The following is a 26,693-nucleotide window of genomic DNA, read 5'->3' on the forward strand; positions in this document are numbered from 1 at the left end:
CCAAGTGTTCCTCCTAAGTCCAGACGACAAAAGCAAGTTAGTGCTGGGACTTTCCCAGAGGCTGCATCACACAGCAAAGCTGGTCCTACAGGAGAAACGAAAGGAGACCACAGGCCGGCAAGAGGGCTGAGCAGGGACAAGTGCTGGCCGCCAGCCTCTCAACCCGGGTCTGATGCCCAGGACCCACATGGTGGAAGGAGACAACCAACTCCTGCAAGCTGTCCTCCACATGTGTGCTATTTTGTGCGTACTATGGAATGCGTGTGCCAGCACACACACACATACACACTCACACGCACTTAAAAGATCCACATGACTTGAAAAACAAAGAATTAATCAAAAAACTAATTTCTACATAGCTTCAATAATTTTTGAAAATTAAAAAATTATCACTTACCAGTGGCATCCAACACTATATATTTGCAAGTAAATCTTACAAAGTACATGAATTGTAAACCACCACTGAAAAAAAATTTAAAAGACCCACATATTTGGAAGACAAAAGGAGGACGATCTCAAATTCAAGCCTGCCTGGGCCACAAGGTGAATTCAAGGCCAGTCTGGACTAATGACCCAAGAGACCCGTCTCAAAAAAAAAAAAAATTACAAATGTAGGTCAATACTCTAATGCAAGGATCAATACATTCTGTCCCAAAGGCTGAATGGGATCCTCTACTTGTTCTCCTATAGCCTTGAACTAAAAATGGATTTTATGTCTGAACAATTACACTCTGTCTTGTAACCGACAACAGAAACCTTGAAGTGCAATTAAACACAGTGCACCACCACCTCAACAGGTGTCTACCTGGACACTGGGCTCCGTCTTCACTATTCTAGCCGGGACTCTGTAGATGTGAGTTTATTGAGCTATGTTTTCTCCCTTCCTACAGCATCACCTGCACACAATCCCCTCACTGTGGCTCAGGGCGTGTGGAGCTGAGGTGACGTGCACATGTGCGAGCAAACGAGCGTGTGTGCGTGCCTGCATGTGTGGATGCGTGTGTGTGTGTGTGTGTGTGTGTGTGTGTGTGTGTGTGTGTGTGTGTCCATGCGTGCAGGTACCCAGGGAGGCCAGAAGACGGCATTGGATCCCCTGGGGCTGCAGTTATAGGCTGTATGACTGCCCAGAGTTCACACTGGCCATCTTTCCAGCCCCTATAGTCAAGGTCTTAAGTCATTAGGTGTTAAATACAGACATACTCATGAATTAAATACTATTATTCCTGTTAAGTGTTTTAAAATATTCCAGAACCACTGGCATGGTTCATGGGGTAAAAGTGCTTGCTGTCAAGCCTGAGAACCTGAGTTCGAGCCCTGGACCTGCATAATGGAAAGAGAGAACTGACTCTTACAAGTGGTCATCTGATCTCCAGGTGTGTGTCTTGACATGCCCACACCCCCACACAAATACACAGAGAGATAAATTAATGAACGTTAAATTAAAAAAAAAAACTTTTTAAATAAAAATTTCCAGTGTCCCCTCCACTGTCTAAAGCAGGAGGCTGACCAAACAAGAATTTTCAATACTGACACGTGTCTGACAAAGGCTGGGGCTGGCTATATGTTACGGCGGCCTCTGCTCTCCGGCTTTTTATGTAGCCATAATAAAATGTTGAAAGCCACACAACTACGTGTTGGAAGTCTGCTGCTTCTAATTAGGCTGCACGTTCCAGATGAGGTTATTACGGCCCAGGCTACAGCTCTTAATTCCAGTGATTCATCGTGACAGTTGCAATTCAAGACAAACTAGTTGAGGTGGTGTCAAAACAAGATAAAAACGGCCGCCTAAAATATTGCAGCGGCTTACTAGTAATCAAAGGGAGGTAAATTAAAGCAGTAATGAGGTACCATTTTGGATTATCAAATTGGCACGGGTTGTGTCTTTTAAATAGCAGTACTCAACGCTCCCCAGACAGACACTCACTCCCTCATGGTGGGACTGTGACTCAGCACAGGCATTTTGGAGAGTAACAAGGCAACGTGATTAAGGAAGCTAGAAAATATCAAACTATGGTGATCTGGTAGCTGCATTTTTAAAAATTCGTTCGCAGACAAACGCTGAGGAGTGAGACTATTCAGCAGAGCCCATCAGTCTCAAGATGCCAACGCCAAGCAACAGCTATTGATCTACAGTGTGGCCGTTCAGCCAACACCTGTGGCGCTATTTCTGGTGGTATCTGTGAACCCCAGCATAGCTGAGACTGATATTCCAAAGGAAAACAGGGCTCGGTGTAGCCAGGTGGGCTAGTTTCTTGTCCTATAGCTGTGGTAAAATATCCTGACAAAAGCAGCCTAAGGAAGGAAGGGCTTATCTTGGCTCACGGTTCAAGGGCACACAGTCCACCCCGCCGGGGAAGGTGCAGGAGCTGTAACAAGAGGCAGCTGGCCACACTGCATCTGCAGTCAAACAGGAAACAGCAACACATGCTCCCATGTGTTCTCAGCTCACTTCCTCCTTTCTTTGTACTCCAGACCAGGCTGTAGGAATGGTGCATCTCCTCCCACCTCAAGCTAATCAAGAGAATCCCTCCAAAGGCAAGTCTCCTGCCAAACTCACATTCAATACGAGCCACCATAGTGGGATTCTTGGAAAGGGAGAGTGAGCTAAGGTTGAATAAGTTTGTTTTCTTAGACTCTCATTCCTACCAAAACTTTGAAAAAAAAACTGTTCTAGAGGAATGTTTATTGACAGGCAAGGATTTTCATATCGAATTTATGAAAAAAAAAATAGTAACAGGTGAGTGTGAGCACTCAGGATTGAAGATCACTGCCACAAGGTGACAGAGCAGTCCTGGGACACAGAGCACCATATAGAGGTCAGAGAGCAGTGCCGCCAGAATCAGTCAGTGGAGGCTCACGGTGCAGCCCCGCCCAGCTGCTGCACCAGCTCCCATCACTGGAGCTGTAAATCCCCTGGCAGTATTCCCAGGGACACTGCCCATCCATCATCCCTGAAGTAAACGCGGTGGACAGAAGCAGCTGGACCCGAGGCACACAGAACACAAGTATGACAGAGACACTCACACAAGTATCAAGGCCGCCCCAGACTACCACAGCAGGGTCAATTGGCAAGAATGCTGGGTGACTGGTAACCACACACGTCCCTCAGATTGAGCCAATAAACTCGACACCCGATCTACGTCCAGAAAGACTGCTTGAGCCAGCCCCAGAGTGAGTTCCAAACAGTAAGAAAGCAACCCCTTCCACGACTAGATTGTTTAAGGGAAAAATGTTGGTGTTGAGGAATGTTTACATTCTTTAACTTAAATCATGTGCTTAAGCCTGGATCTCAAAACAAAAGAGACTGATTAAAGGTGACTTGGTCCTTGAATCAAGTTTACCAAGCTCCCTCTCTGGAACATCTATTAGTGAGGTGTGCCTGTGGGGACAGGACTGTTCCTCGTGTCTCGTGTTTAAAAGCAAAATCAGAAATGACAGAAACTGAACCTGCAAGAGGCAGGTCAGGGCCAGGGAGATGGCTCGGCAGTCAAACACACTTGCCAAATAAATGAGCCTGGAGCCTGGAGTTCCAACCCCAGGACCTAGAGGTAAAAGCAAAGGAGCAATTGTACAAGGTCATCCTGTGGCACTCTGCTACAGACACATAAAATAATAAGAAAAAGTAATAACAGTAATTAAATAAAACTTTTAAAAGAGGGGCTGGATCAATGGCTGAGCAGCTAAAAGCGCATACTGCTGTGGCAGAAGACCCAAGTTCAATCTCGCACCCACAACCATATGAAATCCCAGCTCCACGGGATCTAACGTCCCTTCTGGCCTCTGCAGGCACTGCACTCACGCGTGCACACGTGCACACACAAATTTAAAGGATTTTATTAGAGGATGCCTCGGTCCCCGAAGTAAGCCTATAATGTTTATTAGTGAGCTGTGCCTGTGGGGACAGACTGGTGAGCCTGGCTTTTCTTTTTTTTTTTTTTTTTAAATATTTTATTTAATTTTAGTTTATGTGCATTGGTGTAGGGGTGTTAGATCTTGGGGTTACAGACAGTTGTAATCTGCCATGTGGGTGCTAGGAATTGAACCCGGGTCCTTTGGAAGAGCAGGCAGTGCTCTTAACCACTGAGCCATCTCTCCAGCCCCGAGCCTGGCTTTTCAAGATTAATCAGACACTTAGCAAATCGAGTCTCCGAGAAGAAAGACAGAGAGAACCACAGCAGCATGGGCACTGTGATCGTGCCTTCCTGGAGATCGCTTTCCTAAGGTGACAGGCTTGGAAAGCTTTAAGAAGGAAATGACCAGACATGGTGGCACATGCTCTGCCTCCAGTCCTCGGGTAAGAGTGGGAGGACGCTGAGTTCACAGTTAGATAGTGGAAACCCTGTCTCAAACAAACAACTAAAAAAAAAAAAAAATGGAGACAGTGCATGTCTATGTAAAAAATAAGATAAGATTATTTGCATAACAAAAGGTTTTTAAAAACCATATTGTTAGGACCGCAGGATGGCTCAGCAGTAGAACTTTTAAGTATAATCCCCCAGTGAGGGGCTAGGGCATGGTATGGTTGGCACTTGCCTAGAATCCCCCAGGGAAGGGGACAGGAGTGTGGCTCAGTGGTAGAGCACTCACTCGCCTAACATTCACAAAGCCCCGAGTTCCATCCTCAGCATAAAAATAAATAAAATACAGAAATGAACATACCCATACACATGTACACACACACACACACACACACACACACACACACACACACACACACTCACTACCTATCAAAAAGGTGTGCAGTGTGTTCCAACTGCGTCTTCGGGAACTGAAATGTACTTTGTGTGGGTTGGATGGTTTCACCATCACAACAAACACAGAACACTAAGTGGAGAGCAGGCGGCGATGCCACGGGCTAGAGCTCTGGGAGGTTCTGAGCTGCACCCTCAGAAGAATCAGGAGGTCTCCTGTCGGCACCCCCAGTCCTGCCATCCCCAGAGAACACAAGCAAAGCAGGCCTTGCTCCACCCTGAGGAAGAAAGGGGAGGCTCGAGGAGGCTGCGGAGGTTGTAACCATGTGCGGCCAGGGCTGCAGCTCAGTGCTGGCCCAGCATGCACAAAGCCCTGGCCTCCATCCCAGCACAGCATCAACTCCAAAGATTGCTCTTTATGTGCAACTGAACATCTCTGGCTGGTCCCAGGTTCAACCATTTTCCCCCTGCTGTGCGGCTGGATTTAGGAACGGAACAAAACGCTGGATATAAATGGTATTTATTCCAACCCAGTGCCTCGAGGACTAATGGACTAATTCTCTTACTCCTATGAAGGAGAATGAGTTTTTCCCACACGTGGTGCCTTCTTGAAGGCCCTCATCAGACGTGCAAGTTATCTTTAAATCACCATAAATCAAACAGACCCCAAATGGTCTCTAGCATCTGCATTTCCCGAAAGAGCTAATAAAGCTTTTTCAGATGTCAATTTGAGAAAGTGATTCCTTCCTTCTGGCTTCAACCAGCCAAAGACATTAGCTCCTGATCATTCTCTTTAATTTCCCTTTCCCCTTAAACTCTGCTTTTAATAAATCAAATGTGATGATTCTCATAAGAGAGTTCGATTCTAATCTCCAGAACAAGGACGGCTGGGCTCAAAGTCTAAAGTAGGCTGGAGATGAGCAGCCTTGAAGGAGCCCACTTGCAAAGAAAGGGAAGGTTATGAAGAGAGCTCAGCAGCAAAGAAGAAAAAAGAAAAATGAAAAATGGAAAAAAAAAACCAAACAAACCAAAAAACCGAGCCTCTGAGGTCAGCAAAATAGCCTCAAGGGTAAAAAAAAAAGGCACTTGCTGCCGAGCTCCTCCCCCCCACATGGAAGGAGAGAACCAACTCTGAAAAGTTGTTCTCTGACCTCTGACAAGTGACAAGATATATATCTATATATCAATATATATAGATATATAGATATATATCAATCAGTTGCCAGCATTGCCGAGAACATGAAAAGCCTTCTGGTGCAGTCCATGACCTTCTCCCCTTTTTCTTCACCTCATGAGTTTGTCTGTGTGACCTTGGTCTCTGCCTCCCTGAATGCTGAGATGAAAGGTATACACCACCACACCCACTTCTTTGGAGGGGGGGTTGTTTGCGTGTTTGTTTTGAGACAGGGTTTCTCTGTGTAGCCTTGGCAGTCCTGGACTCACTTTGTAGACCAGGCTGGCCTCGAACTCACAGAGATCCTCCTGCCTCTGCCTCCTGAGTGCCAGGATTAAAGGCGAGCGCCACCATGCCCAGCAGTAATTCACTTCTTGATGCCCAGGCAGCACGTACACAGAGCAGCTCCCAACTGCCTGTAACTCCAGCTCCTGGGAGCCTGATGCACTCCCGTGGCCTCCCTGGGCACCTGCACCCACACGGCATACATTCACACAAAGGCACACACATACAAGTTTTTTTTTTAAACTAAGCTGAGTTTCTGAAATGCAAAGGCTTAAGCTCTGCTTGCTAGCACTTTTCTTGATCTTGCCAATAAGAAGTCATGCTGGGCCGTAAACAACCTACAAATGACCCTCTCTCTCCCTCTCTGTCTCGCCAGAGGACAGGGGCTGTGTGTACTGCCCGCCTCACTATATGTTAGCTCTCAGTACCTAGCTGCAGTGAGGTGGCAGCAGTGTGGTTGGAGTACTAGCATTTGTTTACGGACAGACAGCTCTGGCGCAGAGTATGCTCAGCCTGTGGGAGGCCCTGACTTCAATCTCCACTGTCATCAATAAAAACAAAAACAAAAGCAAATAAACAATGAACCACAAGGGGGAAAAAAATCTATACATGTTAGAAGAGGACAATCCATTTTGACCAAGAACTAATATGACAAGGTTCTATCGTAAGAAAAACAATTTGGTTAAAAAGAGGGTTTTGTATACTATACATTATGATTACATCAATATATGCACCCAAAACCCAAGCTTTTGTGAGGGTCAGTACATGGCAAAGTTCAAAGCCAGTCTTAACTACATGAGACCCTGATAGTCAATCAATCAACTGGGAAAATTAAAATAGGTTATATATTGACTGAATGCCTCTGAAGAACTTCTTAAAACTGAAAGGCAGGATCCCCGTACATAAGATAACTACTGCATTGAGCTGTATGTGGAAAACAACGCTTCCAGGCCTCACATCAAAAGGTTATAAAGGGTGCCAGGTGTGGTGGCGCACAACTTTAATCCCAGCCCTCAGGAGGCAGAGGCAGGCGGATCGCTGTGAGTTCGAGGCCAGCCTGGTCTACAAAGCAAGTCCAGGTCAGCCAAGGCTACACAGAGAAACCCTGTCTCGAAAAAACAAATAAATAAATGTCATAGAGGTTAGCAGCGGCTGCTGGGCAGAGGAAAGTAGCCTCTGTGCCAGCCTAGTAGTCTGGCTATGCCACTCAACTGACTCTGGCGGTCCATCGATTGGCTCTGAGATGCCATTCATTTCCTACACACAGTTCGCAGAAAATAAACATAAATTTTGCCCTTGCAAACATCCATTTAAGACACTGTGTTGAAAGATCTGTATGCAAGTCAAGTTTGGATATTAAACTCATGTTCCACTGGAAACGCAACAACCTCCAGGCCGAGGGTCTGTGGGGAGCTGCCTGCATTTGGGGGGCACTTGGAAGCTATGTGGATGCTAATAGTCTTCATGTGATACGTGAGCCAGAGTCTAAGAAGGCGCACAACGTAAAACTCTGTCACCTTCTGGACAGACAGATCTTGAACAGCATTTCTCATTTTTAGATAGCTGCACTGCTGGTCGAGCCCCAGTCTTCTTGGGGCTGACCTCAATATGTAATTGGCATAGAGAAAAGACAGCTTACCAAACCAAAACCACAGAAAGGATTGTTTCCTGAAAGTCACCCTCTGGGATGCTGGTTTCTAGTCATCTTGGCTTATCAAGATATAGAAATTTCTCTAATCCATTTTCCAGTGCTGTACAACCAACCATCATAAAACAATAAGCAAACTTTCAAAGAAAAGTAACAATTACAAAATATGGCTATTTTACGTTGGGACTTAGGTAGGGAGGTTGCTTTGTTTTGATACACAGTCTCCGTAAGTATCCCTTGTGGCAGAAGGGCTCCCCTCAAAGCTGACGGGGAGCAGAGAGAAACAGAGAGAGGGAGAGAATGCGCACAGAAAAGGCTAGGCAGTCTCGGAACACATATCCTGTGACCTAGCGCCTCCACACAGACCCACCCCCCACTTCTCACCACCCCCAATGCCACCAGAAAGAGATGAACCCTTCCTTCAGCTAGGCAGAGGCCCCAGGACCCAACTGTCCTTGGGTCCGTCCTCACTGACTCTGCCAGCGCTGCACTGCATTTGAACTATACCTTCTCTCAGCCAATCAAACTGACACTCAGGATCAACTATGGGGCTGGAGTTCAGCTCCCAGCACCCAGGTCAGGCAGCTTATAACTGCCTGCAGCTCCAGCAGCAGCACCAGCAGATCTAATGTCCTCTTCTGGTCTCTGCAGCCAACCCAACATGTGTGGCGCACGCGCACACACACACACACACCAATAAATCTTTAAAAAGAAAGATTATAGCAAGGCAGTGGTGCACACCTTTAATCCTAGTACTTGGGAGGCAGAGGCAGGTAGATCTCTGTGAGTTTGAGCTAGCCTGGTCTACAAAGTGAGTCCAAGACTGCCAAGGGCTACACAGAGAAACCTTAGCTCGAAACACCACAGAGAGAAAGAGAGAAAGAGAGAGAGTGAGCAGGAGAGGTTATATCACATTTCTTTACTTACTTCTTTGTAGTTTTCTTTACTAGCCCCCAATTTCAATATTCTGCCTGTAACATTTTCCCAGTCAGAGACAGGAAGGTCAACTATTAAATGTTCATTTAAGTGTGAATTGTGGGCCATGTGCAAACATTAGTTTGTTTACATACTAGGCACAGGGTTGGAAAGACGCCATAAAATGCTTGTACAAGCAGGGAGACCTGAGTTTGCTCCCCCAGACCACACATACAAGCTGGCTGTGGTGACACATGCTTGCAATCCTAGTGTTATAGAGGCAAGCCTAGGCATGGGATGCACCTGAGGGACGACACCTAAGGTTGACCTTTGACCTGCACACACGTATATCTGAACACACATAAACACAGATATTAACTAGTACAGAATACCCCATTCATAGGAGAAGCACCCCCTGAACAAGTGATTGACATGACTCCACAACGCCGCCCTAACATCTACAGTTTTCTGAGCTAACGTTTGCTGTTGGGTTTGGGGTATTGTTTTTTGTTTTGTTTGTTTTGGTGGGACAAGGTCTCAGTCTGTTTCCCTAGCTGGCCTTGAATTCACAGAGGGACAGATACCTGGGGTATAAAATCCATTGACAACAGACCTGCCTAGCATGTATGTGGTCTCAGCTTCAATTCCCAGCACCACAGTGAAAAAAAAAGTACACATAAGGGCCCTTAAAACTTTTTAAAAGCTTTGTGTTAATATTTCTTTACATGTGTGTGTGTGTGTATGTGTGTGTGTGTGTGTGTGTGTGTGTGTGTGTGTGTGTGTGAATGCAGGTGCCTACAGGAACCAGAAGAAGCTATCAGATCTTATGAACCAGAGCTGCAGGTGGTTGTGGGCCTCCTGACACGGGTGCTGGTGTTGAACTCACATGCTTGTTCAGAGCTCAGGCTCTTTAACCACTGAGCCATCTCCTTAGCCCCAAGACACTAAAATCAGGTCCTGAGACTTCTAATTAATTATGCATTACTCACATTTGACACTCAGTTCCTTATGAGCTCACACCCTGACACTCACTTACCTATGAGCTCACACCCTGACACTCACTTACCTATGAGCTCACACCCTGACACTCACTTACCTATGAGTTCACACCCTGACACTCAGTTACCTATGAGCTCACACCCTGACACTCACTTACCTATGAGCTCACACCCTGACACTCACTTACCTATGAGCTCACACCCTGACACTCACTTACCTATGAGCTCACACCCTGACACTCACTTACCTATGAGCTCACACCCTGACACTCACTTACCTATGAGCTCACACCCTGACACTCACTTACCTATGAGCTCACACCCTGACACTCAGTTACCTATGAGCTCACACCCTGACACTCAGTTCCTTATGAGCTCACACCCTGACACACAGTTACCTATGAGCTCACACCCTGACACTCAGTTACCTATGAGCTCACACCCTGACACTCACTTACCTATGAGTTCACACCCTGACACTCAGTTACCTATGAGCTCACACCCTGACACTCACTTACCTATGAGCTCACACCCTGACACTCAGTTACCTATGAACTCACACCCTGACACTCAGTTACCTATGAGCTCACACCCTGACACTCACTTACCTATGAGCTCACACCCTGACACTCACTTAACTATGAGCTCACACCCTGACACTCACTTACCTATGAACTCACACCCTGACACTCACTTAACTATGAGCTCACACCCTGACACTCACTTACCTATGAGCTCACACCCTGACACTCACTTACCTATGAGCTCACACCCTGACACTCAGTTACCTATGAGCTCACACCCTGACACTCACTTACCTATGAGCTCACACCCTGACACTCACTTACCTATGAGCTCACACCCTGACACTCAGTTACCTATGAGCTCACACCCTGACACTCACTTACCTATGAGCTCACACCCTGACACTCACTTACCTATGAGCTCACACCCTGACACTCACTTACCTATGAGCTCACACCCTGACACTCAGTTACCTATGAGCTCACACCCTGACACTCACTTACCTATGAGCTCACACCCTGACACTCACTTACCTATGAGCTCACACCCTGACACTCACTTACCTATGAGCTCACACCCTGACACTCACTTACCTATGAGCTCACACCCTGACACTCACTTACCTATGAGCTCACACCCTGACACTCACTTACCTATGAGCTCACACCCTGACACTCACTTACCTATGAGCTCACACCCTGACACTCACTTACCTATGAGCTCACACCCTGACACTCACTTACCTATGAGCTCACACCCTGACACTCAGTTACCTATGAGCTCACACCCTGACACTCAGTTACCTATGAGCTCACACGCTGACACTCAGTTACCTATGAGTTCACACCCTGACACTCACTTACCTATGAGCTCACACCCTGACACTCACTTACCTATGAGCTCACACCCTGACACTCAGTTACCTATGAGCTCACACCCTGACACTCACTTACCTATGAGCTCACACCCTGACACTCAGTTACCTATGAGCTCACACCCTGACACTCAGTTATCTATGAGCTCACACCCTGACACTCACTTACCTATGAGCTCACACCCTGACACTCACTTACCTATGAGCTCACACCCTGACACTCACTTACCTATGAGCTCACACCCTGACACTCAGTTATCTATGAGCTCACACCCTGACACTCAGTTACCTATGAGCTCACACCCTGACACTCAGTTACCTATGAACTCACACCCTGACACTCAGTTACCTATGAGCTCACACCCTGACACTCAGTTACCTATGAGCTCACACCCTGACACTCAGTTACCTATGAACTCACACCCTGACACTCAGTTACCTATGAGCTCACACCCTGACACTCAGTTACCTATGAGCTCACACCCTGACACTCAATTACCTATGAACTCACACCCTGACACTCACTTACCTATGAGCTCACACCCTGACACTCACTTACCTATGAGCTCACACGCTGACACTCAGTTACCTATGAGTTCACACTCAGTTCCTTATGAGCTCACACTCAGTTCCTTATGAGCTCACAGGCTGACAGTTCCTCATGAGTTCACACTTATAAGTTACTTATGAATTACCTATGAGCTCATGCTTAATTGTAGAACTTTCTGGAAATTAACTTTCTACTTAAACCCAGATTATCTGCTGCCATCGCAGGCAGGCAGGCCCCAGGCTGCTTCCCAGCACACTGCATTTTGAACCTTGTGGACATGTTTCTCTTTTTAAGTGCATGACAAGCAGATAACACAAAAAAGGACACAGAGCCAGCACACTCAAAGAGAAACTTGGTAATCAGATGAGAAATGATTGTTGTCCTTAAAAGTCTGATTTTCTAAGTGAGAAAGTAAGTAAGCCAGGAAGACAGAGAGATGGCTCCACGGGTGAAATCGGCAAGATGAAGTCAATCCCAGAAGCCATATGGAGATGCTGAGCGCAGTGGAGGGCGATCCCAGCACTCCTACAGATGTAAGAGGTGGAGACAGGAGAGCCACCAGAAGTGGTGGGGAGCTAGCCTCGACTATGAGTGAGCTAGCCTGGACTACTCAATAGCAGAAGCAATAAGAGAAACCCTTTCTCAATAAAGTGGAAGGAGAGAACTAACTCCCAAATGCTGTCTTCCCGCCATGGTATGCGCTCAGACACACATAGCACTCTCTGCACCCCTCTCAATAACAATAATAATAATAAATAAATTTTTAGAAACTGAAGATGTGGCCAGGTGGTGGTGGTGCATGCCTTTAATCCCAGCAGAGGCAGGGGCAGAGGCAGGGGGATCTCTGAGTTCAAGGCAGCCAGGTCTACAGAGCACACTCTAGGATAGCCAGGGCTACACAGAGAAAACACTGTCTCTAAAAACAAAACAAAACAAAACAAAACAAAACAAAACAAAAATCCCTGAGGATGTGAGACAGGGGAGGGCTCAGCGGTTAACCGCATTTGCTGCTCTTGCACAAGACACAAGTACGGACTCCAGTGCCCACATGGGGAAGCCCACAGCTGCCTGTTACCTCCAGCTCAGGGGCATCTGGTGCCCTCCGCTGGCCTCTAAGAGATGGCTCAGCAGTCTGGAACACTAGCTGCTCTTGCAGAGAACCTGGATTCAGTACCTATTACCCACACAGCCAAGGGATCTAGTGCCCTTTCCTGACCCCTGGGGTACTAGGCATGCACACAGTATTTATGCAGGGAAAACACACATAAATCTTTTTTAAAAATTAAAAAAAAATTTTAATAAACATTTTAATCTTTCTGTTTTTTAAAGAAAAATGGAGCAAACATAGTTCATGTCTCTTCCTTATTTACTTATTTTTAGGATGACATCACAACTCTTACCTTTGCAGCTAAGGCTTTCAAACTGTCTAGGAACCGCTGCCAGAAATCCTTGAAGAGCGGCCGGTCAATCTTCTTCAGGCTGTCTTTGGTGCTAGCGTCTACGCTCACGTACAGCTGAGTAACTGGTATGAGGTTCCTTGGTAATGAAAAATGAAAGAAAATAGAAAATAATGCCTACATTAGGAACTTCACAGTAGAAATGTACAGTCAGTAAGAGATTATCTAGAAGCGTCCACTTTGCCCACGTGTCTAAAGCAACTCTTGTTTTCTTTTTGGCAGAGCTGGGGGTGGAAGCCATGGGCATGCGCAGTTAGGAACGCAGTCTGTGCCTGAGCTATAGCCCCAGCCCCTGATGATTTCATAATGTGATAAAACAGAAAGTCCCTGATTGTTTTTTAAATGCCTGGACATGCAGCCTAATTAACTGAAAACATTAATTATTTGAAACTGGTCCATCTTTGAACACTAGATTTTAATGGACGATAGATGAGATGAAACCCAGTTTGAGAACCACAGCCAGGCACGGCAGGTTAGGCAGGCCAGTGCAGCTCTCGTGGCTCCAGACGCCCAGTGCTTGGTCGGAACCCTTCCTGATCATAGCAGGAACCGGCATGACCTTTTTCCTGTGTGTGCACCGCCACTCAGGATGATGGACAGCAATTCCCAAAGGCCAGACGAACTGAACAAACATCCACTGCAAGCAGAAACCAGAAGTTCTGGCCAGTGACGCTGTGCTAAGCATCAGAGACAGAGAGTCGAGGAAGTCTCCCCATCTCACCTCGAAGCATACAGTGAAGAAAGAGGGTCAGTCTCTGGGGGTGACAGAGCTCACTCTACAGGCGAGACACCAGCAAAGGGGCCCTGCAGAAACTCCTAGGACCTGGGGACACTATTTCTGCCCAGACCTTGCCTCTGTAACAGGACAGGTCGCGAGGCTCCCAACCTGACCCCCTCCTCTGAGCACAACACGGCAGTCGTCAATAAAGAAGGCTATACAGAGATGGCTGAGCGGTTAGGAGCTCTTGCTACTCTTGCAGAAGACCTGGGCTTCTTCCCAGCACCCACATCAAATGCCTCACAACTGCCCACGACGCCAGCTCTAGGGGACCCATTACCCTCTGCTGGCCTCTGAGGGTGCCTCAACACACATGGTGCACACACAGATAAAAGTGTATTTTTTAAACTCTATCATAATTCCTGTGCCTGAGAATTCAGTATCACCACTCAGAATGATGGAAAAGTACAATATTTGGGGGTACAACCTTAAACCTAGTCCTCAATGTCAAAATGTCCAAAGGTTGTGTGAACACACAGGGCCAGTGAGATGGCTCAAGTCCCACATGGTGGCCAGCCTCAGCTCAACAGTGAGGACCGGACCAGGAGTCAGGTCTACCTTCCACTGTTCCCTGCCTACCGGGAAGTAAATCACTTTTGGCCGCCGTGCCACCTGTGGCCTCACCTGATTTCCTCAGGGAACTGCGCATTGGTCACGAGGAAACTGGAGATGCCTTGCTGGTGGAGCAGCTTCAGAAGCCTGTTGATCTCTGGGTACATGATTGGTTCGCCCACGAGCGACAGTGCACAGTGCTTGACTTCCATCCCCTCCGCAAATCGCTCTGCCTTGAGCCCTGGCACGCCTGAGAGAGCAGCAAAGAACAAAGTCAGAGCGGGGCACACACGGAGAGGGCCACTTCCACGTCCAGATGATGCTCTGATTTTTGAGGGGAAACCCTTTTTTAATTTTTTGAAATAGGAGTTCAGTCTGTGGCCCAGGCTGGCCTGAAACTCTCAGTGATATTCCTGTCTTAGCCTCCCCAGAGCTGAGATTATAGGAGCGGGCCTCCACACCCACCTTAAAACGTAATTCTCTTCTTCTTCTTCTTTTTCACGTTGTGTGTGGGTATTTTGCCTGCATGCAGCACATTCATGCAGTACCCAGGGAGACCAGAAGAGGGCATTAGATCCCCTGGGGCAGGAGTTAATGGATGGTGAGCTGCCATGGGGATGCCGAAACTGACTGAGGTCCTCTGCAAGAGCAGCAAGTGCTCTTAACACTAAAACACCTCTTTAGCCTTGAGGCTTTATTTCCTTAACACATGATTGTGGGGGACTGGAGGGACAGCATGGTGGGCAAAAGCTCTTGTTTCACAACCATTAAGAGCCTGGGCTCAGGCCACAGCACTGAGGGATGAAGCTAGGCATGGCCATGCAGACCCCTATAACCCTCAGCACCGAAGGGAATAGACACAGGAAGATTGCTGGGGCTGGGAGAGACCCTGTCTCAAAGGAATCGGGGAGGAGCAATGACAGAGCAGACACCCAGCATCCTGCAGTGACCTTCACACACACACACACACACACACACACACATACACACACACACACACACACACAGAGAGAGAGAGAGAGAGAGAGAGAGAGAGAGAGAGAGAGACTGTGAATAGTACCTACCTCAATTGTTGTTAGGATTAAAGTCAAAAATATGCGTAAAGATTTCTATGACACTCGGGAGACAGCGGAACTTAAAGATCTTTCTTTAAGTTCAAGGCCAGCCTACATAGTAAGACCCAGTCTCAAAAAAATTATCTTTCCTATGAGACCCACTCACTAAGAACTATCTACTACAATACCTTTGCTGCTATTAATTTAATAGGTATAGCCTAATAAATGTTTACTATTAGGCTTATAATTATTACGGCACTATTATGCAGTATTATTTACCCACTTAACATAATAAAAAAGACAGATACCTGCTGTGTTTTAGAATAAGCCTTATTTTATCTGAAGCTGGGCAGATATTAACCCCTAATCCCTCAGCCTCCATCCCATGCCATCTGTTCTAGTGATTTCTATCTGGGCTGCCTCCCATCCATCATCCCAAGATCCTTACTAAGGTTGTTCGTCTGCGCTGTCTTTTCAGAGTTCCTGCTCTGGCCCCGTGTGGCTCTTTTCCTATCAAAAGGCCATTCTCCTCCTTCCTCCTCCTCTGGTCCCGGCTGCTTCTTTTTCCCAAGATCCCTCTCTCAAGGCTCACAAACCTTTGCCACACCTACCTTCTCCAGCCCTGCCCAGGTATCAGCTTTCTTTTAGTCCAACAGTGAGGCAAGGTTAAAGAGCAATACTTGGGGTATGTGACAGTCTGCAGTTAAGAATCTGGGGGTGGGGGTGGGGGCATTAACACATACAAAGCACCAGACCATACCCCAACACACCTTGATCCTAGTTTACTGATTATCACAATCAACTAATCATGATTAGATGAAGAAATGGCTCAGCCAATAAAATACTTGCTAAGCAAACATGAGGACCTGAGTTTGACCCTGGGGATCCTTGTTTAAAAAAAAAAAAAAACAACAATTAAGATGAAATCTGAATAAATTATTTAAATAAAAAAACTTTTTTTAAAGCCAGGTGAATTGGCCCAGCCCTTTAATTACAGTACTCAGGAGGCAGAGCAGAACTCTGTGAGTTCAAGGCCAACCTGATCAACACACTACATTCCAGGAGAGCCAAAGCTACATAACAAGACCCTGTCTCAAAAAACAAAACAAAACACAACACAACAAACAGGGTGTGGGTGGTGGTTCCTTGGGTAGCACTGGAGAGGCAGAGACGGGCCAGGCAGCCTGCTTGAGACCCTGTCTCAAAACAAACAAAAAACCCATGGTGGGCAGGGCCTGAGGAAAGGCAACCACGCCTGCCTGGGAGTGTTCCAAGTCACGGAGAGACGGTGGGAGTGAGTGTGCACTGGACATGAGTGGGCAGGTGCTGCTGGGCAGCAGGCATGAAGAACAGGTAGAAGAAAAAGAACGCAGGCAGGTGAGTTTGAAAAATGGAGCAAGGCGGAGGGGGACAAGGGGAAAACATGTGTAGCCCGGGCTAGTCTCAAATTCGTGATCCTCCTGCCTCTGCCTCCTTCAGCAAATCCTACTGACTTGTGCTACCACAATGGAAGCTGCCCAACTGACCAGGACTCAAAAGCCCCGTCCCTCCTCACCCCTGTCCTCACACCGCATGGCCGGCCGGACCTGTTCAGAGATCCTTGGCCCTTCTGAGCCACACATCACCACACCACTCCACACCCTCACAACCACACTACACACTCCCCAAACTGTCAGCCTCCTTCCAACAGTCACTACCTGTGCCTTAAACACACACACACACACACACACACACACACAAAATCAATGAGTAATGTCACTATCATCCCAACGATAAGAAAGACCATAGAATGTCCCTAAAATATAAACACTCAAGTAAACACCGCCCCCATCTAACCACCACAAGCAGTTTAAAAAGTCTGAAAATGACAGCTGTCATCTTTCTGTTCCTGACACTCAGCATGTGTACTTCCCCTCAGTATTTCTGAGTGAGGTTTTTTCCTTGCGTTATCGAATCTAAGATTTAACTCACATCCAAGTTTTAAATAAAACTTGATCCTTAAACTCAGTCTGTGTTGCCAAGACAACCTAGCGCTCTGCCTAACAGTCCCGGTTAGCTTTAAACTCCACACGAGCAGCAGAAGAGAGAGGGGTGGGTTGCCCTGAACTGCGTGGCCAGCCCCCAGATCTAAATGAGGGACAATGGCGCTAACTAGACCCTGGGTGGGGCGGGTGGGCTAGGCAGAGGCACTGGACTCAAATTCTGACTCTACTACAAGGCCAGTTTGGTATGTCCTGGCGCTTCTTCTCTTAATACTTAACATGGTGAGCGGAGAGGGAGAGTGTGAACAAGAAAGAATTAAATTAGAGGTTAGGGGTGTTCTTGCCTCGCAGGCATGGGGGGCACACCTGCAACACAAGCATGTGGGAGGAGGCAGAAGGAAACAAGTGTAAGGTTATCACTAGCTACATGCTGAGTGGAGGCCAGCCTGGGCTACATGAGACGATCCAACACACACACACACACACACACACACACACACACACACACACACACACACGAAGATGGGGACAGCTGAGGGACTGGGACGGCAGCTAGTGTGAAGCGAGCTCCAGCTGAGTCTGTCCGGAAAGCATCACCAGCACCGTTTTCTGCTGACTGGGTATATGCAAGGTGTCCTGAGGAGCAGTTTAGAGTAAGTGGCTCTGACCAACAGAGACAAAAGAAGCAACGAAACCTACAAAATAACCAACAGGACCCCCTGGGAGTGAGCTGGAGAAGGAAAAGTACATCGGGTATTCAAAGTGAGACAGGAAGTGAACTGTCTGTCAGACAGCTAAACGTATAAGCACTGTTCAAATGTGGGTTCTAGGAGAGAGGACAGCTTTGGGAATAGGCACACACACACACACACACACACACACACACACACACACACACACACACACAGAGAGAGAGAGAGAGAGAGAGAGAACATGGACACATATACACAAGCACAAACACATGGCAAGCATATACATGACACATGCACACAATCCAGTTTTCCTGGCTTTGTTGTTGCTAAGCAACTTGTGTGCCATTTCTCTTATCCTGGGTGGCTTCTGAATCATCCCGAGAGCTGTCATCAGACAAACTAAGGAGCAAACTTTAACTCACGGAAAGGTGCCAAGGGAAGCAGGGCTTCGGGGTTTAGCCTAACATTTAGTAAAGCAGACGGCACACAAACTTGCCGCAACAATATGCTCTCCACATACAATATTCCTATTTCTTTTCTGTTGCTTGAGGCGGGACTCACGGTGAACTCCAAGCTGCCTTCAAACTATGTAGTCCAGGATGTGCTGGAACCTACTCTCCTCCTGCCTCAGCCTCCTGAGCACAGGACTGGAGGTGAGCCTCAGCACGCCTGGCTGAAGAACCTCCACACCTCAAGTCAAACTAACCAGCTAGGAAACAGCGCCTTCTTTGTTACCATAGTGACACAGGTCCTGGCTAGAAACCTGGCTGAGAACGACAGCTGTGACAAACGTTTGATGGAGACGTCACAATGTCAGGTGTGTGCAAGTGTTTGTATTGGTGCGTGCCCCTGCTCTGTGTAGAGACCGGAGGACAACCTCCTTAGGCCTCAGGCAACATCCATCTTGCTGGAGCCGGGTTTCTCCCCAGCCTGCAGATCGTCACCGAAGCAAAGGCAGCTGGCAGAGAGCCCTGAGAAGTCACTTACCTGTCCCCTCAGCCCTGGCATACATGCACATGCCATGATGCCCTGATTTCTCCTGTGTGCTCTGGGAACTGAACTCGGGGCCTCGAGCATGTATAACAAGCTTTGAACTATTTCCTCAGTTCCTACAACTTCAGGTTTTCGTTTTGTCTCTCCCACCACTTTCATAAGTCAGTTTCAGAAATAGGGACTAGAGATGGCTCGGTGGGTAAGAACACTTGCTGCTCCCGCAGAGAACCCGGGTTTGGTCTAAGCACTGTCATGGCTGCTCAAAACCCTCTGTGACTCCAGTTCCAGATGACTGATGCTCTTTCCTGGCCTTGGCGGGCACCAGGCATGCATATGGTGCACATATAAACATGCAGGCAAAGCTCTCATACACAGAGCGGAAAGGAAAAGAAGCCACAAGTGTTCTCTGTACATCCACACCACTTCCGCAAACCTTCTGTGTATCCAAGTACAAACAGAAACGCTAGCAACAAATGTCTATTTCATCTGTGTCATCAAGACCCATGACATTCTTTTCTGCTTTGTTTTGTTTTGTTTTGTTTTTTGAGACAGGGTTTGTTTCTCTGTGTAGCCTTGGCTATCCTGGACTGGCTTTGTAGACCAGGCTGGCCTTCAGCTCACAGAAATCTGTGTGCTTCTGCCTCCCCGAGCGCTAGGATTACAGGTGTGCACTTCCACGCCTGGCACCACAACATCCTAACAACTCAGTTGCCCACCTGGGTCCCTGGACTGCTTCTCTGTGCCTGCCAGGGTGGTGTCGGGCAGGGGGCAGGGCACACGTGAAACGATGCAGAGTGGCAGTGACGTTCTGACCCACTTTTGATCAATATACAGCTAATTGTGCTTGCGCATAAAGGATGCTGTGAGAAGAAAGGCATCTTAATGACTGGGTTGCAGAGCTGAAGAGACAATGATTGCCCACCCAACTGAGAGCGCATTTGAGGGGGAAAAATCATAGAATAGCTTCAAAACCGCTCTAGGCTGGCTAATGTTAGAAAGCCAGAGACAACAGGCAATGAGACCCATGCCCCATCCTGTCCTCAAAAACAGAATCATGAGATGAGTGAGCTAGCCCCATGGGAGGGTGGGCAGGCGCTCTAGAAAACAAAGGCTAGGATAAAGGACATTCTTTTTGTTGTTGTTTGGTTGATTTTGGTGTTTTGGATTTTTGGTTTCTTTTGAGATAGGGCCACCTGAAGCCCAGGCTGGCCTTGACCTCCTGATCCTACTGTCTTCCCCTTCCCAAGGCTGGGATTATAAGTGTGCACCACCCTGCCAGGCAGGTGGTGTCGCCTGAGCCACACGCACAGGCTGACAGGCACTGACCACCTAAGAGTGCAGCTCTAAGACAAGGCAAGGTGGAGGCACCCGTGGTAGCAGCAAAGACCAAAAGACTTCAAGGATGAACATACAAAGCCGGTGTATGGTGCACGCCTGTAACCCCAATACTAGGGAGGCAGAGGCAGGTGGATTGCTGGGAGTTCAAGGCCAGCCTGGTCTACACAGTGAGTTCCAGGACAGTCAGGGTTACACAGAGAAACTCTTTCTCAGGAGAAAAAAAAATGGACATGTATGTACGGTGCAATTTACAGAGGAGAAGGAAAAAAGGGGGAGGAAAAAGGGAAAAGAGGAGAAAGAGCAACTACAACTATCCCTAAGCACTCTGGCTACAACACACAGTCACCAAATTAATCAGAAAATGCCTAAATGACATGGATAGATGCTCCCCGTCTTTCCTTTTCTCTCTGTCTCTGTCCCCTCCCGCCCACCTCTGCTGTATGAGACAGGGTCTCAATGTCACCACTCTCTGCCTCAGCCTCCTGCTGGGATGAGCCAGTGCAGAAGCGAGCCCAGCCAATAAATCTATCCTGATGTCTCCCAATCGACTTCAAACGCTGCCGTTGACCTTAGGAAGGAGCTGCTCACGCTCTAACAAGGAGGTGAGAAACACATTTCCTTTTGGTGTGGATGGGAAGCCATGCGCTGCGGGGTCTCCAGGGATGATTCAGTCGCAGGGAGGCCAGAGCTCAGACCCCAGACCCCTCCTTGGGCTCCAAACAAGACCTAGAGTTTCATCTTTAGAGTTTAAGAGCAGGCTGTGAGGCTGGGTAGGTACTGCAGTACCTGTTTGGAATCCCAGTGGAAAGCTGGAGCAGGAGGATGGACTTCAAGGGCAGCCTGGCCTGCATACTAAGTCCTTATCAAATCAATAAGTAAAGCAAACTGGGGCAAACTCTAGTCCCAACACTCAGAAGGCACAGGAAGGCAGGTCACTGAGTTCAAGGCCAGGCTGGTCTACAGTGAAACCCAGCCAGGCAGAGCTCCATAATGAGACCCTATCTCATAACAATTAGAGCTAACAAGATGGCTCAGCAAGTGGGGAGCTTGGCAACCTGCATTTAAACCCCACAACTCCTGTAAAGGGAGAAAGAGAAGGTCTCCACAAGTTTGTCCTCTGGTTTCCACTTGCATCCCTCGCGCCACCCCACCCTCCAACGGGCTTTGCTAAAGTTCAATTTACAAACATCAATTAGTCCTGCTATGGAAAACCTCACTATTGCATGAGCAGAACATGGTGGCACACACCTTTGATCCCAGCACTCAGGAGGCAGAGGCAAGAGGATCTCTGAGTTCGAAGTCAGCCAGGATGTACATGGAGCCGTGAGGGAAGCAGGAGGTACCACCTAGTCAGTAACAGCCCAATCAGCCTGGCAGAGTTCTGTCCAGACACTCGCCTCTACACAGAGCTCAAGCCTCAAGCCACAGTGCGGAGAGAACAAAGGGACCACAGACCTCGCCCAAATGCTGTACTGCCGAAGAGTCTCTTTCATCACTTACTCATGTCTTATTTCACTCGTGACTTATTTCCATTTTAAGTGTAAAAGTGCTCCTTTCAGGAAAATGACTATCAAAACTCAGACTCTATACCGAGGACATCTCGTGTGGAGTCTGCCCTATGAGAGCACACCACTCAAACAAGCAGACAATGCCACTTAAGGCTGCTTCTCCATCTCCCTGAGGACATAGGTTTTAAGAACACTGCAGCACAGACAGCTAGGAAACACACATCCTTGGCCACTATTTCATCAATTATGGGTACAGTTGACTCTCCAGACACTAAAACAAACAGAAACTTAGTACAATATAAAGATGAAGCTCAGTGTCATAGCCATGCCGCACAGTGCCGCAGAGGGCGTGGTCAGTGCCGCCCAGTGCCGCAGAGGCGTGGTCAGTGCCGCAGAGGAGTGGTGAGTGCCGCCCAATGCTGCAGAGGTGTGGTCAGTGCCGCAGAGGCGTGGTGAGCACACATGAAGCCCTGGCCTCCATGCCCAGCACATATAACCTGGCTGTGGTGGCTTATAACATAACCCCAGCACTTTGAGGTGGAGACAGAAGGTTTAGGAGTTCAAGGTCATCCTTGGCTACATACTGAATTCAAGGCCAGCTGGAGCTACACAAGACCCTCTCAGGGGTGGGGACAGCAGAGGCTAGAGAGATGGCTCAGCCATTAAGAGCACCTGCTGCTCTATGGTGAGGACCAACTTCAAATCCAAGCACCCATATCCAGTGACTCACAAATACATCACTTGAATTCTGAGGGACTGGACACCTTCTTCTGGCCTTTATGAACATACCACACACACACACACACACACACACACACAGAGAGAGAGAGAGAGAGAGAGAGAGAGAGAGAGAGAGAGAGAGACTTTTGAAAACTCATAGCAGAGCTAGAGAGCCGGTTCGGTGGGTAGGAACGCTTGTTGCTGTTGCAGAATGTGGTTTGGTTGCCTGCACCCTAACTGCAGCTATTCCAGGCTGCCTGGCTGGAACTGGAAGAAGGTTCTCTCCTCTGGCCTCTTCAGGTACTGCAAGCTCACGCGAGCAGCTAGACGTGCAGGCAAAACCACCCACACACATAAAACAAAGTCAATTTTTAAATGCATCGAATAAAGAGTCACCTGAGAATACACAAAAGACACAAAAATCAGCCAGGTGCTAACAGCACAAGCCTTTAATCCCAGCGCTCTGGAAGGCAGAGGAAAGTGGATCTCTTACGAGTTCAAAGACCAGCCTGGCCTGCAGAGCAAGCCACAGCTACATAGAGAAACCCTGTCTCAACACCCCGCCACCCCGAAAAAAAACCCATAAATCCTGATTTTGAGAAAAACAATGACTAGGGCTTCTAAAGATTTATGTTCTGATTTGTCTGAGTCAGGACTCACTACATAGCCTGGGCTAGCCTGAAACTCACTACATAGACCAGGCTAGCCTCCAACTCACAGAGATCTGCCTGCCTCCAGCCTCCAAGTTCCACCACACCCAGCCTATAGAGATATACAAAAGAGCTTTTATTGCCTTTTTTTATTGTTACCTATAAAAAGATAAGTCTTTGGTGCTGAAGGAGTCAGGGCCACACAGATTTAACAATCTCACTGTATTGCTGACGACTCATTCACTGGTCGTACCGTACAATCTATGCTAGTGGCTATGCTTTGTTTTAAGAGAGTTTAAGTATATCGCAAGCCAAAGAAAAAGTATACATAGCAGACATGGAGGGAGGGAGGGAGCGGTCAGGTGCTCACAGCGCCCTGCGGAGACTGACTAGGGAGGTCAAAGCAGTCAGCTGAGTCCAGAGTGGGCGGTCTCCCACAGCTGCACTTTCAGCTTCCCTCTCCTACTGCGGCACCTTTAAATCATGGAGTGAACACTGGGGCCTCTGTTGGAATCGGGTCACCTTTCAGCTGTCCTCAAGGACATAGTGGTTCCCTCTTGGGCTGACCTGCCATTCCCTCCCCTCCCTGTCACAGAACTGTGTGGGGACTGGAGCCTGCTGACACAGGAGGAGCAGATCCAAGCCAGCCTGAGGTCCCCTGCAAGACCCTTATATCTCAACGACAGAAAGAAAGGGAGAGAAAGCGGGCCGAGAGAAGAGCTGCGCACTCACAGGCCCCAGCTCGCTAGACTTCCTCTCCGGGAAGGAGCAGCAGTCGGCGTCTGAGCAGCCCCAGATGGTTCTGACTCACGGCAGAGTCTGGAGCCAGGGCTTTCCAGTGAAGCCAAATATAATAGAGAGTGAAGGGCAGCGCCTGTGCCGCGTCGCCTGTGCCGCGTCGCCGCGGGCCGTGTGGGGGAAGGCATTTACTAAGAGCAGCCAGCTTCTCATGGGGCGGTCACTCAGAAACCCTTTCCCAGCCAACTCTACCTCACTGACCGCATGAGGGTTTTGTTTTTGTTTTTTTTGTTTGTTTGTTTGTTTGTTTGTTTTTAATGGTTATTACTATTTTGTGTTTTTAGGTGAGGACTCTCTATGTAAGGTGGCCTCGAATGCCCTACACAGCCTGGCCTTTAAATTCACAGAGATCCACCTGCCTCCACCTCCTGAGGGCTGGGATTAAAGGTGCGTGCCGCCACATCTAGCTAATTTTTAGCTAGTACGGTGTGTGTCTGCGGGAATCGGGGTGTGTGAACTTAAGTGCACTTAGTGCCTGCGGAGGCCAGAAGGTGGCCCCACACCCCCAGAGCTGGGGTGACGGAGCTGTAAGCCACCCGAAGTGGGTGAGGGGAACAGAACGTTAGTAGCACACATCTAACCTGCTGAGCCTGTCTCTCTAGCCCCACAACTAACTGTATCTAAGAATTCTCCACAGACTGAAGCATCAGGTTGGTTCACACAACAACCTTGTACTCACCAAGAAGCAAGAGCAAAGGCGGTTTGGAATGACGGCAAGATGTCTCCAGTGCACCTCACACCAGGGCTAAGCTTTAGCTGGAATTTTTTAATTCTTCCATCGAATGGAAATACAAATGCTAAAATACGCATGTGCATACACACACACACACACACACACACGCACACACATCTTCCATCATGGATTTGCTTCCACACAAGGAGTTTACAGTAGTGTAGGAAACGTGCAGGCCCTTGTGCTCACAGGTAAGCGCTAGGGACCCAGGAATGTCAAACACGGTTGTCTCTTCAAAGGGGGGGATGAATAATCTGTGTCCGTCCAGAAGGCTGGGAATAGACGTGGTTAATAGCCCGGTGACCTTTTGTGGCCAGATCCTCCTCCAGACCCATATCTGGAGCATGTTTATCACCTAATCTATAGAATCCATCTTAAAGGAAGAAGTCACCTGTACTTTACTGAGAGTTTCCATACAATCACTTCGTAAGCTTTGTTGTGCAAACAAGGTTGAATTCACTATCACCAGGAAACATTCTGCCAAACTGTGCTGTGCTTAAATATACCTAAAATAAACTACCTGAGGTCAGACTCTGAAGTCTGACACAACACTGGCTACTGAGTCGTACTGAAGCAAACGGCCTTCCCGCTCATGGACCACTGCAGAGACAAACTCCACTGGAAGAGGCCAGGAAGCCATTCTTCTGCCATTCCGACCCAGGCTGTGCCTTTTCAGAGAGGATGTGGCTCTGCTGGTGGATAGTTTGCCTAGCATTTACCAGACCCTGGCTTCTATCCCCAGCACAGGATAAAGCCAGGTGGTGATGTACACCTGTAATCCCAGGACTCTGGGAACAGAGGTCCCAGGCCACCCTCCGCTACACAGCAGGTTCAAGGACAGCCTGCCACAAATCAGACCCTGTCCCGTACGAAGGAAACAAGCAGGCAAATACCTCTGAACTGTTTAATCATGTGCTGGTGGTTCTCCACAGCCTCCTTCAAGATGAGTTCTGGCTGGTCCATCTTCCACCGCCACTCAGTGCCCACAGGATTGGTGTGGTGCCTGTCAACGCAATGCACGGTGCTACGGCCTCCTTTGTGATGTCACAGAATCCACCCAACATAAAATCAGAGCTCGCGTCCCCATAAAGCTCCACTGTTCGGAGGATTCTCTGTACTCCCAGTCACAGCACAAGGCAGAGAGGAGAGGTCCCTCCGCGTCCTGCTCTGCTCTTGGCTCAGAGTCAACCTCAGGTTCAGGCTGACCAAACACATGAAGCTGATTTTTTAAAAATACCTTATTACTTCCTTATGGGTATGTCTGTGGGTATGTGGGCCCCTATGTTCAGGTACCCAAAGAGCCCAGAAGAGGGCAGCAGATTCCGCGAGCTGCCCAAAGACGGTGCAGAAAACCAAACTCTGGCTGGTCTTCTGCAAAGAACTAAATGCTTCCAACTGCGAGCCACCTCTGCAGCTCCTCTTTCCTGTGATCAGTCACCTTACCTGAATACAGACACGAGCGTGAGGTGACCTGTGGGCAGCTCGTTCCCAACGTGAACTGACGATTCCTAAGCCACATGAGGAGAGCAGAAGTGCTCAAGGTTTGGAAACCACAACCTATACCAAGCACACCAAGAGTAGGTATGGCTTCTCTTTCTGACTCCCATATAGCCGAGGCTGGCCTCAAATTCCCTAGGCAGCTGAGGATAGCCCTCAGCTTCAGATCCTCCAGCCCCATATCCCCAGTGCCAGCATTATAGTGCAGACCACCACATGTGGCTGACGCAGTGTTGGGAATGGAACCCGGGCTTAGCGCATGAAAGGCAAGCGCTCTGCC

General features: G+C 48.2%; 1 protein-coding gene across 1 annotated transcript in view; it reads right to left on the reverse strand.

The window, feature by feature from the left end:
• LOC311586494 (S-adenosyl-L-methionine-dependent tRNA 4-demethylwyosine synthase TYW1) overlaps positions 1 to 26,693 on the reverse strand; it is an 80,256-nt gene that overhangs the window by 25,835 nt on the left and 27,728 nt on the right. Inside the window, exons 11-13 of the mRNA XM_084762554.1 lie at positions 25,810 to 25,919; positions 14,520 to 14,697; positions 13,061 to 13,196 (exon numbers count right to left, since the gene is read on the reverse strand). Of these exons, the coding sequence (XP_084618680.1) occupies positions 13,061 to 13,196; positions 14,520 to 14,697; positions 25,810 to 25,919 (424 nt within the window). The remainder of the gene's footprint in view (positions 1 to 13,060; positions 13,197 to 14,519; positions 14,698 to 25,809; positions 25,920 to 26,693) is intronic.

This window comes from Acomys minous (assembly GCF_964271855.1).
Source record: "Acomys minous genome assembly, chromosome: 16".
NCBI classification, from domain to species: Eukaryota; Metazoa; Chordata; class Mammalia; order Rodentia; family Muridae; genus Acomys; species Acomys minous.